Genomic DNA, 13,046 nt, shown 5'->3' on the forward strand with positions numbered 1-13,046 from the left:
TGTTGTTAAATTAATTGTAAGAGCTTTTATTTTCTACCCGCCCCACCAGCAAACAATGTCCGGCCGCACACTCTCGCGCACACAATTCGAATTGGCGCAAGGGACGGACAAGGAGCGCCATACGGGACGCGAGCATCCTGCGGTGTCGTACAATATTATGCTTTAACCTAATCACCCAGACCACATTATTTTATCGAGCGCGCTCCCGGACCATCGCCCCGTATCGGCGGTGGAAATGGTGGCCGCGAGGCGACGGCACACCATTTGTTCGTATTTTTGCTGATTAGCAATAGCAGGGAAACAGTTAAATGGGCCGTACTCAATTTGGCTCAAATTCGATCGCATCCCGGAATCCTGCGTGGAGCGGGGTGACTTCTCCACAACCCTCCAAATGTGCACGGTTTTACCCGGGGGGTGGGGGGGGGGGGGGTGGGGGAGAGGAGGGGGGTGGTCAAGGGATGCTGGCAGAATGGGGAAGCGAATGAGCCAGAATTGTGATTGTGTGAATGGTCTGCGTTTGATCATTGACCTACCTCAGTTCGCTCCACACGGTTTAGCACCACCGAGCATTCCATAATCGTCCCGAAAATCCCGCCGGGTACCGGGAATGCCCGGACAGCAAATTGCGAAAGCCGCCGAATTGAAACCGGACGTAATTTAATAATAAAATTTCCATGTTTATGATACATTCAGAACATGCACCGGCCAACCCAACCCTTTATTTTCGGAGTTCCCTTCCCGGGGGGGGGGAGGGGGGAGTGGCAGGAAAACGTCGGTGCCAACACACATACACACTTGCTTGTTAGTTGCGTTCGCGGGCTTTCCCCGGAGTGAGCTGGGAGCACCGTAGCAAGAACACAGGCTGGTGATCATTTTGCCCAAAATCAATTACATCGAGCAATAAAAACACATACACACCCACACACACCCTCATGCACCGCTTGACCCGTGGAAGCTGAGGATATTCGGGAATGTTCCGGAATGCCCGCATCGAAGCGCTTCTCCGTAGGTCCATTCCGGTAGAGAATAATTGGACAATCATTGTTCCATTGGGCTGGAGTGTCGGTGGCCCATTCGGCCGGACACTTCATACGCAATCAGCCTGCGGAAAATGGTGAAGCGGCTCATGGCCTCATTTTTCCACCGCGCCCTGTGTGTGTGTGTGTGTTTGGGCTCTAACAATACCATCGTTCGGAAAATCCACCAACCTAACGCTACCACCAGAACACCAGCCTTTCGCCACGAAACCGTGCAATCTCTGTGCGGCATCACGATGAGAGAGAATTAGATTTTCCACCCTATCCATTTCCCGCTGCCGGTGGAGTTCATATACTCCACAATCTATTACACACAACCCATTCAAACAAATGCCTATTTAGGAGATGCATGACCTATCTGTACTACCTTGTCGAAAAGGAATATGGGCAGAGCTACCTGTTTTTGGTCGAGAATTCTTGATACCCTCGAACATGGGGGGATGTTTACAAAAACACTCTGTTTTGCTCAATTAGCACTCGATGGAGTTCATCAACTGTTGGGCATTAATTTGGCGCTAGTAAACTCCCATGGTTTTAACAGTTTCTCCTTCAAGTAGCGTCTAATGTAATGACACTTAGCACGAAGAATACTTAAAACATCAACACAATTTAGGCACAGTGTTGGAGCGTATCTTGTCCTCGCTGCACACCAGAACCTTCAAATATGTAAAATAAAAACTAATTTTCTTCTATCCCCCCACGCAATGCATCGTGACGTTGCGCAAAAACTACGCAAAAAACACACAACCACGTGCCGCGCGCGTATGTGTCCCTGTGGCCGGAATGATGGCGGCAGAGTTTGCGAACGGGCAGAAGTTATAAAGTGGCGCCAGAAGCACTTTCCAAACTCCGGAAGCGTGTGCTTTATTAAATTCTCTCACAGAAACATTCACTCCGTACGCTTACAGCCTCCTCGTAAGGTTTTCCACTGCAACCGTCGTTGCGTTGCGCATGCAAAACCAAGCGCTTTGCTTGTAATAAAAATGAGAACCAAAGAAAGAAACAAGGCAAACGTGAATTCCCCCTTGGTGATCCTATAAAACACTGGCCATTGTGACATTGTAGCACACGGCAAAAGCAAAAAAAAAACCGCGCACAGCAAACTGCCACTTAACTGCTTTTGTCCTTAACTCTTGCACTCCCAACTGCCGCAGGACGGAATTGCGTACAGGAAACGGTTGGAAAAGACATCTCACCCCTGTTGGCTGTGTCTTTGTTTACGCGCTGAAAGGACATAATTAAACACGATTAAATTCACACCTCGAAATGTGTTTTAGCGGGGGGGTTGCCTTCTTTTTCTCCTTTGGTCCTTTCCTTTTTATCTATGACATTCTTTGCTCCCAAACACCTCACGAATCCTTTCGGTGCGGTCGAGGAGAAAAAAAACTTTTCCACCGTTGCAAAAAACCCGTTCAAGCGGATAAGACAGAACGAAATTAGGCATTTGAAAAGACGGCAGAACGTAGGACCCCCCTGTGGATGGGACACCGTGCGGTGGAGATAGTATTGTTTCACCGGCACCAAAATTTACCACATTTTCAGCCACTCATTCCCATACGGTCGTTATCGGACCGTGTTTGGAGACGGTTGACAACAAAAAAAAACGACGATGCATCCAAGCAACCGATGAGAAGGTTCGCGTAAAAGAAAACCGGACGAAACACCAGCCACCACTACACGGAAAAAAAACGAAAGAAACGAAAAACATTCTGTTTTGTTAGGATTTAACATTAATTCAAACCCCGGTTTTCATTGTTCCGTGCAAACAAAATGGCTTTAATCAAACGCAATTTCGTAACCAATTGTAAGGTGTTGCGGAAACCGCGCGCAGACGCCCGGAACTTGGGGCAACATTTTCGTCATGTTTGATGTACACTTTACATGTAATGCTCCCATCACCGATCGACAGATCGGCAAGTGCCTAAAACTACTCACCTCACAGCACACAGTGTGGGTGCATCGCAGCAACGAAGCAACCGCTGACGTGCACGTACTTCTTATGCGAATGGAGAAATATGCAAATATCTATCTAGAAACCGGAAAAACCTCCAGCCTCCAGTGGCGCGAGTTCCCCGTTCTCCGGACACATTTTTCGCAGCGTCATCGAATACTCGCTGCAGTGTTAAAAATAGCTACAGACCGACCCACGAAAGGCTACCACTCGATGCACTCGAGGCGGACAATGTGCATTTGGTCCTGTCGAGTGGTGCTGGGTCGAATCGTGAAGCACGTTAACCAAAAATGCAATTACCACGTGGTTAGCAGACGGTTCCCAGCAACGGACAGCTGATACATTCACACTCGTCCAGTGAGTCTAGCGATTCTTGTGTAAACTCGCGCGATCATGCATTCTCAACGTCGTCTTGGTCCATCCATGGCAGCGGTAACTACAGTAACTGGAGACACCAGGCGCTGTCGGATCGAAAACATTGAAGATTACTTTTATTTGTTGTTTTCCCCCTCAACGGTGCAAAAACAGTTCGACAAGTGGCGTTCAAGGAGGGCGCTATTGCTCATCAACAACTGGAGCAAGAGACTCGTGGACGATTTTACAAGCAGCGGAGGCAAAAGTTTATGTGTTGTTCTCGAGTGCTTCCAAGGGTCCCCGTGTGTGTGTGTGTTTCTAAGGTGTGCGTACGATGCAAATGAGGGGTGTGTGGGGGATGGGGATGAATGAGAGTAGGAGCAGAGGGCGGGGGATGTAGTAGAGACGATTGATATATGTATCCATGCACGTTTCCGGCAGCTGTGGTTGATGGTGGAGGGGATCGGGAAATCGTACTCAGCGGATCCGGTCCTACCGTACCGTACTACTTCGCCCAAGTGGGGACCCCCCCACACACACACACCCGATCGGGGCTTGTACGACAAGCTGACGGTTTACACCCATGCTCGTGGTAGAAACTTTTGCCTTGGCACAAAACTTTTTACCCGTACCGCACCCAAGACATGCCGGCCGCGTAGTGTCTGGGCGCTGGGACAACTCCGAGCCCCGTCGCGCGACTCCCCGTATGGCGAGCGCACGGTACGTACGAGCAATAAACGTCAGCAAGAGCAACCGAACAACCACGGTCTGCTCTTCAGTACATCGAAATACAAGCAGTTGCCCGCCATTGCCACGGGGACGGTGACGATGGTGGTTTCCTCAATTTGCAAATTGAAACACTTCCTTTCGTAAACGGCGCAGCACTGGCTCGGAAACGGGGGCCCTTCCGATGCGGCTGCTGCTGCTGCTGCTGCTGGCCTGCCGAACATCCGAATTAAGGCACCCGAGTGAGTGAAGACGTGCTGCAAGCAGATACATTGGATGAGTAGGATACAATTTACTTAGTAAATTATAACTTTTCGTTCAATTTCAACTCTGGGCACCGGATCGACCGACCGAATCCGTCGGAGTGTGTGTGCGTGCGTGTGTATTCTGTTCTGCCATTGCCATCGCAATAAATGTATCGGTTCATTCGGGCACTCGAGCATCGTTCGCCGAGACTTGCAAGATAAAGTTTTGGCCTCGTTTAGCAAAATGGTAGGTGAGACGATGTGGACATGGGGGGATAGAAAAAAAATAACTCCACCCTTCAAAGCAGCATACAGTTTTTCAAACATTCGAAACCCTACGCTCATTAGAAGCTCTTTTCAAACTCGTTATTGCTGAACAAATCGGCTACAATAAACGATACTACGGGACATTTGATGTAAGTAAAGCGGCGGTATTCATCGTGAGGCGTAATCCTCTGTTTGAAGCATTGTAATGTAATAATCAGCTCGAGAAAACTCGATTTACCGGAGAGTAGGAAAGTCGCCATAGAAGGATCATTAAAGCATCTTCACTTACAATCCGGTCATCCTGGTTCCAGTTTACGATTCCAGTCTGTACATTACATCAGAGCACATGGCACGTTGTTTAATTCAAATGACGGTTTCATAAATTACCGCCCAAACAAGTTGTCATCCGCGCCACTGCTGCGTGCATCTTTTCGTCCTACATTTTCGTACTAAAGTGGTGCTAGATCTTGAAAATGCGCATTTTTAATTCAAATGGAGTTCTTCTTCTTCTTCCCCTTCTACGGAATATTCAGGTATTGTACAAAGTGGCTAAAAATTCAATAGTTCAAAGCTTGTGGCCGGAAACCGTTACTCTTAATTCAAATTCACACTCAAGATTCGACCAGCTTCGGTCAGTTTCGGAAAGCTTCGTCAACTTTGGGTTTGAGTTTATACCACGAGCTATGCGAGTTTGGTTCTTCGGTGAAAATTTTGACACAGAATCACAACAGCGGTAGAGTGTCGTGTTTTCCTACAAATTCGATAAAATAATCTTAAAGTAGTAGCCAAACGATGGCTCCGACCGTGCAAAACGGTGCGAATGGGGCGGATAAGCGTCCCGTTCGTCAGCAAGAGCGCAGGTAAATCTACTGGCCGGGCGCCACAGAATAGTAAACAACCGCCCGAGTTCCGGCATCATCCTAATGTTGCTCCTTTCCATTACAGGTCGGAGCTCATTTCACGTGTGAAATACTGCAACACACTGCCGGATATTCCTTTTGATCTGAAGTTTATTACCTATCCGTTTGAAAATGACCGCTTCATCCAGTACAACCCGACCTCGCTGGAGCGTAACTATCGCTACGAAGTGCTCACAGAACACGATCTTGGTGTCACAATCGATCTGATTAACCGGGATCTGTACCAAATCGACCATACGGCCCAACTGGATCCGGCCGATGAGAAGCTGCTCGAGGAAGACATTCACACGCCGCAGGACTCAATGCGCAGCAGCCGGCATGCGAAGAGTGTGTCTTGGTTGCGAAAGTCGGAGTACATCTCCACCGAGCAGACGCGCTTCAATCCGCAAACGATGGAAAAGGTGGAAGCGAAGGTCGGTTTCAATGTGAAGAAAAGCTTGCGCGAGGAAACGCTCTACATGGACCGCGAGGCGCAGGTCAAGGCCATCGAGAAAACGTTCGACGACAACACGAAACCCATCACGACGCACTACAGCAAACCGGGTGTTACGCCGGTCGAGGTCATGCCCGTCTTTCCGGACTTTGCCAACTGGAAGTATCCGTGTGCGCAGGTCATTTTCGATTCGGATCCCGCACCGAGCGGCAAGAACGTTCCGGCTCAGATCGAAGAAATGTCGCAGGCCATGATCCGTGGTGTGATGGACGAAAGTGGCGAGCAGTTCGTGGCCTACTTCCTCCCGACGGAGGACACGCTCGAGAAGCGGCGTCGCGATCTGGTCAACGAAACGCTGTACGAGGATGAGGAAGAGTACGAGTACAAGATGGCACGCGAGTACAACTGGAATGTAAAGAGCAAGGCCTCGAAGGGCTACGAAGAAAACTATTATCTCGTGCTGCGACAGGATGGTATCTACTATAACGAACTGGAAACGCGAGTCCGGCTGAGCAAACGTCGGCAGAAAAATGCTCAACAACAGAGCAACACGAAGCTGGTCGTAAAGCATCGTCCGTTGAATGCTTCCGAGCATCGCATGCAACGCTATCGCGAGCGGCAGCTCGAACCACCGGGCGAAGAAGATGATGAGGACATCGAGGAGGAAGAAGAGGAAGAGGAGGATGAAGAGGAAGCGCAAGGAAGTCAGGCACAGGCCGGTGAGGGCAAAGGGGAAGCCGATCAGGACGACGATAAAGCAAAACGAAACGATCGCGATCGAAGCCGTTCACGTTCCAGATCACAGGGATCGAACCGCTCTGGATTGTCCCGGTCCAGATCGAGGTATGTTATGGAAAGCTTTTGCATTAAACGAAGACCGCTAAGCTTATGGATTCTCTGCATTTCAGATCGGGCACAAGATCTCAATCAAGATCGGTTTCGAGAAGTCGCAGCCGGTCAAAGTCGAGAAGTCGTAGTCGCAGCGGTTCTGGCAGTCGTAGCCGTAGCGGATCTAGAAGTCGCTCTCCTACTCGCAGCAATAGCCGCAGCGTGTCTCGCTCCCGTTCTCGATCAGGATCGCGACGTGGATCAGCATCGCGTTCGCGTTCAAGGTCCGTGTCTCGCTCGCGATCCAGAGTGTTTTCATTGTTCCGTGCAAACAAAATGGCTTTAATCAAACGCAATTTCGTAACCAATTGTAAGGTGTTGCGGAAACCGCGCGCAGACGCCCGGAACTTGGGGCAACATTTTCGTCATGTTTGATGTACACTTTACATGTAATGCTCCCATCACCGATCGACAGATCGGCAAGTGCCTAAAACTACTCACCTCACAGCACACAGTGTGGGTGCATCGCAGCAACGAAGCAACCGCTGACGTGCACGTACTTCTTATGCGAATGGAGAAATATGCAAATATCTATCTAGAAACCGGAAAAACCTCCAGCCTCCAGTGGCGCGAGTTCCCCGTTCTCCGGACACATTTTTCGCAGCGTCATCGAATACTCGCTGCAGTGTTAAAAATAGCTACAGACCGACCCACGAAAGGCTACCACTCGATGCACTCGAGGCGGACAATGTGCATTTGGTCCTGTCGAGTGGTGCTGGGTCGAATCGTGAAGCACGTTAACCAAAAATGCAATTACCACGTGGTTAGCAGACGGTTCCCAGCAACGGACAGCTGATACATTCACACTCGTCCAGTGAGTCTAGCGATTCTTGTGTAAACTCGCGCGATCATGCATTCTCAACGTCGTCTTGGTCCATCCATGGCAGCGGTAACTACAGTAACTGGAGACACCAGGCGCTGTCGGATCGAAAACATTGAAGATTACTTTTATTTGTTGTTTTCCCCCTCAACGGTGCAAAAACAGTTCGACAAGTGGCGTTCAAGGAGGGCGCTATTGCTCATCAACAACTGGAGCAAGAGACTCGTGGACGATTTTACAAGCAGCGGAGGCAAAAGTTTATGTGTTGTTCTCGAGTGCTTCCAAGGGTCCCCGTGTGTGTGTGTGTTTCTAAGGTGTGCGTACGATGCAAATGAGGGGTGTGTGGGGGATGGGGATGAATGAGAGTAGGAGCAGAGGGCGGGGGATGTAGTAGAGACGATTGATATATGTATCCATGCACGTTTCCGGCAGCTGTGGTTGATGGTGGAGGGGATCGGGAAATCGTACTCAGCGGATCCGGTCCTACCGTACCGTACTACTTCGCCCAAGTGGGGACCCCCCCACACACACACACCCGATCGGGGCTTGTACGACAAGCTGACGGTTTACACCCATGCTCGTGGTAGAAACTTTTGCCTTGGCACAAAACTTTTTACCCGTACCGCACCCAAGACATGCCGGCCGCGTAGTGTCTGGGCGCTGGGACAACTCCGAGCCCCGTCGCGCGACTCCCCGTATGGCGAGCGCACGGTACGTACGAGCAATAAACGTCAGCAAGAGCAACCGAACAACCACGGTCTGCTCTTCAGTACATCGAAATACAAGCAGTTGCCCGCCATTGCCACGGGGACGGTGACGATGGTGGTTTCCTCAATTTGCAAATTGAAACACTTCCTTTCGTAAACGGCGCAGCACTGGCTCGGAAACGGGGGCCCTTCCGATGCGGCTGCTGCTGCTGCTGCTGCTGGCCTGCCGAACATCCGAATTAAGGCACCCGAGTGAGTGAAGACGTGCTGCAAGCAGATACATTGGATGAGTAGGATACAATTTACTTAGTAAATTATAACTTTTCGTTCAATTTCAACTCTGGGCACCGGATCGACCGACCGAATCCGTCGGAGTGTGTGTGCGTGCGTGTGTATTCTGTTCTGCCATTGCCATCGCAATAAATGTATCGGTTCATTCGGGCACTCGAGCATCGTTCGCCGAGACTTGCAAGATAAAGTTTTGGCCTCGTTTAGCAAAATGGTAGGTGAGACGATGTGGACATGGGGGGATAGAAAAAAAATAACTCCACCCTTCAAAGCAGCATACAGTTTTTCAAACATTCGAAACCCTACGCTCATTAGAAGCTCTTTTCAAACTCGTTATTGCTGAACAAATCGGCTACAATAAACGATACTACGGGACATTTGATGTAAGTAAAGCGGCGGTATTCATCGTGAGGCGTAATCCTCTGTTTGAAGCATTGTAATGTAATAATCAGCTCGAGAAAACTCGATTTACCGGAGAGTAGGAAAGTCGCCATAGAAGGATCATTAAAGCATCTTCACTTACAATCCGGTCATCCTGGTTCCAGTTTACGATTCCAGTCTGTACATTACATCAGAGCACATGGCACGTTGTTTAATTCAAATGACGGTTTCATAAATTACCGCCCAAACAAGTTGTCATCCGCGCCACTGCTGCGTGCATCTTTTCGTCCTACATTTTCGTACTAAAGTGGTGCTAGATCTTGAAAATGCGCATTTTTAATTCAAATGGAGTTCTTCTTCTTCTTCCCCTTCTACGGAATATTCAGGTATTGTACAAAGTGGCTAAAAATTCAATAGTTCAAAGCTTGTGGCCGGAAACCGTTACTCTTAATTCAAATTCACACTCAAGATTCGACCAGCTTCGGTCAGTTTCGGAAAGCTTCGTCAACTTTGGGTTTGAGTTTATACCACGAGCTATGCGAGTTTGGTTCTTCGGTGAAAATTTTGACACAGAATCACAACAGCGGTAGAGTGTCGTGTTTTCCTACAAATTCGATAAAATAATCTTAAAGTAGTAGCCAAACGATGGCTCCGACCGTGCAAAACGGTGCGAATGGGGCGGATAAGCGTCCCGTTCGTCAGCAAGAGCGCAGGTAAATCTACTGGCCGGGCGCCACAGAATAGTAAACAACCGCCCGAGTTCCGGCATCATCCTAATGTTGCTCCTTTCCATTACAGGTCGGAGCTCATTTCACGTGTGAAATACTGCAACACACTGCCGGATATTCCTTTTGATCTGAAGTTTATTACCTATCCGTTTGAAAATGACCGCTTCATCCAGTACAACCCGACCTCGCTGGAGCGTAACTATCGCTACGAAGTGCTCACAGAACACGATCTTGGTGTCACAATCGATCTGATTAACCGGGATCTGTACCAAATCGACCATACGGCCCAACTGGATCCGGCCGATGAGAAGCTGCTCGAGGAAGACATTCACACGCCGCAGGACTCAATGCGCAGCAGCCGGCATGCGAAGAGTGTGTCTTGGTTGCGAAAGTCGGAGTACATCTCCACCGAGCAGACGCGCTTCAATCCGCAAACGATGGAAAAGGTGGAAGCGAAGGTCGGTTTCAATGTGAAGAAAAGCTTGCGCGAGGAAACGCTCTACATGGACCGCGAGGCGCAGGTCAAGGCCATCGAGAAAACGTTCGACGACAACACGAAACCCATCACGACGCACTACAGCAAACCGGGTGTTACGCCGGTCGAGGTCATGCCCGTCTTTCCGGACTTTGCCAACTGGAAGTATCCGTGTGCGCAGGTCATTTTCGATTCGGATCCCGCACCGAGCGGCAAGAACGTTCCGGCTCAGATCGAAGAAATGTCGCAGGCCATGATCCGTGGTGTGATGGACGAAAGTGGCGAGCAGTTCGTGGCCTACTTCCTCCCGACGGAGGACACGCTCGAGAAGCGGCGTCGCGATCTGGTCAACGAAACGCTGTACGAGGATGAGGAAGAGTACGAGTACAAGATGGCACGCGAGTACAACTGGAATGTAAAGAGCAAGGCCTCGAAGGGCTACGAAGAAAACTATTATCTCGTGCTGCGACAGGATGGTATCTACTATAACGAACTGGAAACGCGAGTCCGGCTGAGCAAACGTCGGCAGAAAAATGCTCAACAACAGAGCAACACGAAGCTGGTCGTAAAGCATCGTCCGTTGAATGCTTCCGAGCATCGCATGCAACGCTATCGCGAGCGGCAGCTCGAACCACCGGGCGAAGAAGATGATGAGGACATCGAGGAGGAAGAAGAGGAAGAGGAGGATGAAGAGGAAGCGCAAGGAAGTCAGGCACAGGCCGGTGAGGGCAAAGGGGAAGCCGATCAGGACGACGATAAAGCAAAACGAAACGATCGCGATCGAAGCCGTTCACGTTCCAGATCACAGGGATCGAACCGCTCTGGATTGTCCCGGTCCAGATCGAGGTATGTTATGGAAAGCTTTTGCATTAAACGAAGACCGCTAAGCTTATGGATTCTCTGCATTTCAGATCGGGCACAAGATCTCAATCAAGATCGGTTTCGAGAAGTCGCAGCCGGTCAAAGTCGAGAAGTCGTAGTCGCAGCGGTTCTGGCAGTCGTAGCCGTAGCGGATCTAGAAGTCGCTCTCCTACTCGCAGCAATAGCCGCAGCGTGTCTCGCTCCCGTTCTCGATCAGGATCGCGACGTGGATCAGCATCGCGTTCGCGTTCAAGGTCCGTGTCTCGCTCGCGATCCAGATCTCGCTCACGCTCCGGATCACGTTCCGATTCTGGCTCTCGTAGTCGCTCCCGCACTCCCGACGGTGGAGGTTCGCGCAGTGGATCGGCCAGTCGCTCGGGAAGTGAATCCGAATAAGATTCTTTTCGAAAGTGCGAACAATTCTTACTTTTCTAATCTAACCATTTCTATAATAAACATTCTATTAAGACCATTGGAGAAAAAACCGGCTACATTTTGTGTTATTCAGCATTGCAATGTAGTCGCCATGGAAACGGAATCGATCGAGGTGAAACATAACAAAGCGACAGACAGCAGTGACCGTGGTTCTAACGTGGAATCCGAGGAAAATGAACCAAAAACCAGTTTGGGAGGATAGAGAAGTGAAATTTGACATCCCTTCAGTGTAAGCCACAACTACCCACAAAAGGTCCGTTTTCAACCTGTCTGTATGGCATTCCATTTCCAGCTACAAAACTATCCGAAGCGGGGAAGTGATCCTAGATGTGCTCGATTCTGTGGAGGACACCAAAGGCAACAGTGGCGACTGTGGTCGGATATTGGTGACCAACCTACGCCTCGTCTGGTATTCAATCACGTCCCACCGGTTTAGTCTATCCGTCGGATACTCCTGCATACTGACCATGAACACCAAAACGGTCGTTTCAAAAGTTCGCGGAACTACTCAAGCGCTGTATATTCTCAGCGTTGGCTCCAACTCACGGTTTGAGTTCATATTCACCAATCTGACGGCAACTAATACGAAACACTTTGCATCCATCTTTGATGTGTTCCGTCTCTACCAGGGATCAACCATCTACCGAGAGCTGAAGCTTCGCTCCTCGGTAGTAGTGTCCGGGCAGTTGCAGGTGCAGCCCCAGGAACAGATCTTCAACACCATCAACGGTGTGTGGAACCTGTCGAGTGACCAAGGAAACCTTGGCATCCTGATCGTGAGCAATGTGCGGCTCGTTTGGTACGCTGAGATGAACAACAGCTTCAACATATCGCTGCCGTACATGCAGATAGCAAGTTTGCGCATTCGCGAGTCAAAATACGGTCCGGCATTGGTCATTCAAACGCTCGAAACGGCCGGTTCGTATGTACTGGGCTTTCGGATCGATCCTGCCGATCGGCTCGGCGACGTGTTCAAAGAGTTGCTCTCACTTCACAGTGTCTACACGGAAACTCCCGTGTTTGGTGTGTTCTATGAAGCACCGGCCGACGTTGAACGTGCGCCGACCGAATCGATGGACGATATAGAGGAACTGGATGTTTCTGCTGGCAGTGAAATCAATTCCAAGTTTACAGCCTACCTGGCAGATTCGGCTGCAGGCGATGGTTCGGGCCAGTCCCAAAGGAAGCCTTTCTATTGCAAGGAGCTAGGCTTCGCGATGGAATCACTCAAGGATGGCTACACCGTAAAGGACCTGTGGGATGTACTGCCTTCGCAATAGGAAAAAATATCCGATCAGATACAAGCAACAGTGAACTATATTACATACTCAACCGAGAAACGTTCAGAAGACTTTTAGCCAGTAATGTCCTTCGTTTCCTATTTCCCCAACTCGTTTCCCGTTTCAAGCTCAGATTCAAACCAGCAACGACCGCAAATTTTCATTCGAATGATGATGAGCAAGAAATCAACCAATGCACGTGTAAACCTGTATGACCACCATCTTCTCCAGTATGACATTTCAAGCCAAT

At 49.7% G+C, this 13,046-nt stretch overlaps 3 protein-coding genes across 4 annotated transcripts; all 3 read left to right on the forward strand.

The window, feature by feature from the left end:
• The first annotated feature begins 5,312 nt into the window (after positions 1-5,312).
• LOC128299154 (RNA polymerase II-associated factor 1 homolog) lies at positions 5,313-7,252 on the forward strand. The gene is made up of 4 exons (XM_053035025.1): positions 5,313-5,440; positions 5,526-6,776; positions 6,842-7,072; positions 7,237-7,252. The coding sequence occupies exons 1-4, from the start codon at positions 5,373-5,375 to the stop codon at positions 7,250-7,252; spliced, it is 1,566 nt and encodes a 521-aa protein (XP_052890985.1). The 5' UTR covers positions 5,313-5,372.
• A 2,350-nt stretch (positions 7,253-9,602) lies between these two features.
• LOC128296718 (RNA polymerase II-associated factor 1 homolog) lies at positions 9,603-11,545 on the forward strand. Of its 2 annotated transcripts, none has more exons than XM_053032194.1 (3): positions 9,603-9,730; positions 9,816-11,066; positions 11,132-11,545. In XM_053032194.1, the coding sequence occupies exons 1-3, from the start codon at positions 9,663-9,665 to the stop codon at positions 11,475-11,477; spliced, it is 1,665 nt and encodes a 554-aa protein (XP_052888154.1). In that variant the 5' UTR covers positions 9,603-9,662; the 3' UTR covers positions 11,478-11,545. The 2 variants fall into 2 exon arrangements, with proteins under 2 accessions (XP_052888154.1, XP_052888155.1); XM_053032195.1 differs by having other exon boundaries at positions 9,816-11,054.
• Positions 11,546-11,668: 123 nt separating this feature from the next.
• Positions 11,669-12,796, forward strand: LOC128298339 (Bardet-Biedl syndrome 5 protein homolog). Its single transcript, XM_053034088.1, has 2 exons — positions 11,669-11,745; positions 11,809-12,796. The coding sequence occupies exons 1-2, from the start codon at positions 11,690-11,692 to the stop codon at positions 12,794-12,796; spliced, it is 1,044 nt and encodes a 347-aa protein (XP_052890048.1). The 5' UTR covers positions 11,669-11,689.
• Positions 12,797-13,046: the final 250 nt, after the last annotated feature.

This window comes from Anopheles moucheti, chromosome 2 (genome assembly GCF_943734755.1).
Source record: "Anopheles moucheti chromosome 2, idAnoMoucSN_F20_07, whole genome shotgun sequence".
Lineage (NCBI taxonomy): Eukaryota > Metazoa > Arthropoda > Insecta > Diptera > Culicidae > Anopheles > Anopheles moucheti.

Coding starts and splice junctions, on each gene's coding strand:
- LOC128296718 (XM_053032194.1), top strand. CDS start 9,663: ATGGCTCCGACCGTGCAAAACGGTGCGAATGGGGCGGATAAGCGTCCC. Junction 9,731..9,815: donor GTTCGTCAGCAAGAGCGCAG/GTAAATCTACTG, acceptor TTTCCATTACAG/GTCGGAGCTCATTTCACGTG. Junction 11,067..11,131: donor TTGTCCCGGTCCAGATCGAG/GTATGTTATGGA, acceptor TCTGCATTTCAG/ATCGGGCACAAGATCTCAAT.
- LOC128298339 (XM_053034088.1), top strand. CDS start 11,690: ATGAACCAAAAACCAGTTTGGGAGGATAGAGAAGTGAAATTTGACATC. Junction 11,746..11,808: donor AAATTTGACATCCCTTCAGT/GTAAGCCACAAC, acceptor TTCCATTTCCAG/CTACAAAACTATCCGAAGCG.
- LOC128299154 (XM_053035025.1), top strand. CDS start 5,373: ATGGCTCCGACCGTGCAAAACGGTGCGAATGGGGCGGATAAGCGTCCC. Junction 5,441..5,525: donor GTTCGTCAGCAAGAGCGCAG/GTAAATCTACTG, acceptor TTTCCATTACAG/GTCGGAGCTCATTTCACGTG. Junction 6,777..6,841: donor TTGTCCCGGTCCAGATCGAG/GTATGTTATGGA, acceptor TCTGCATTTCAG/ATCGGGCACAAGATCTCAAT.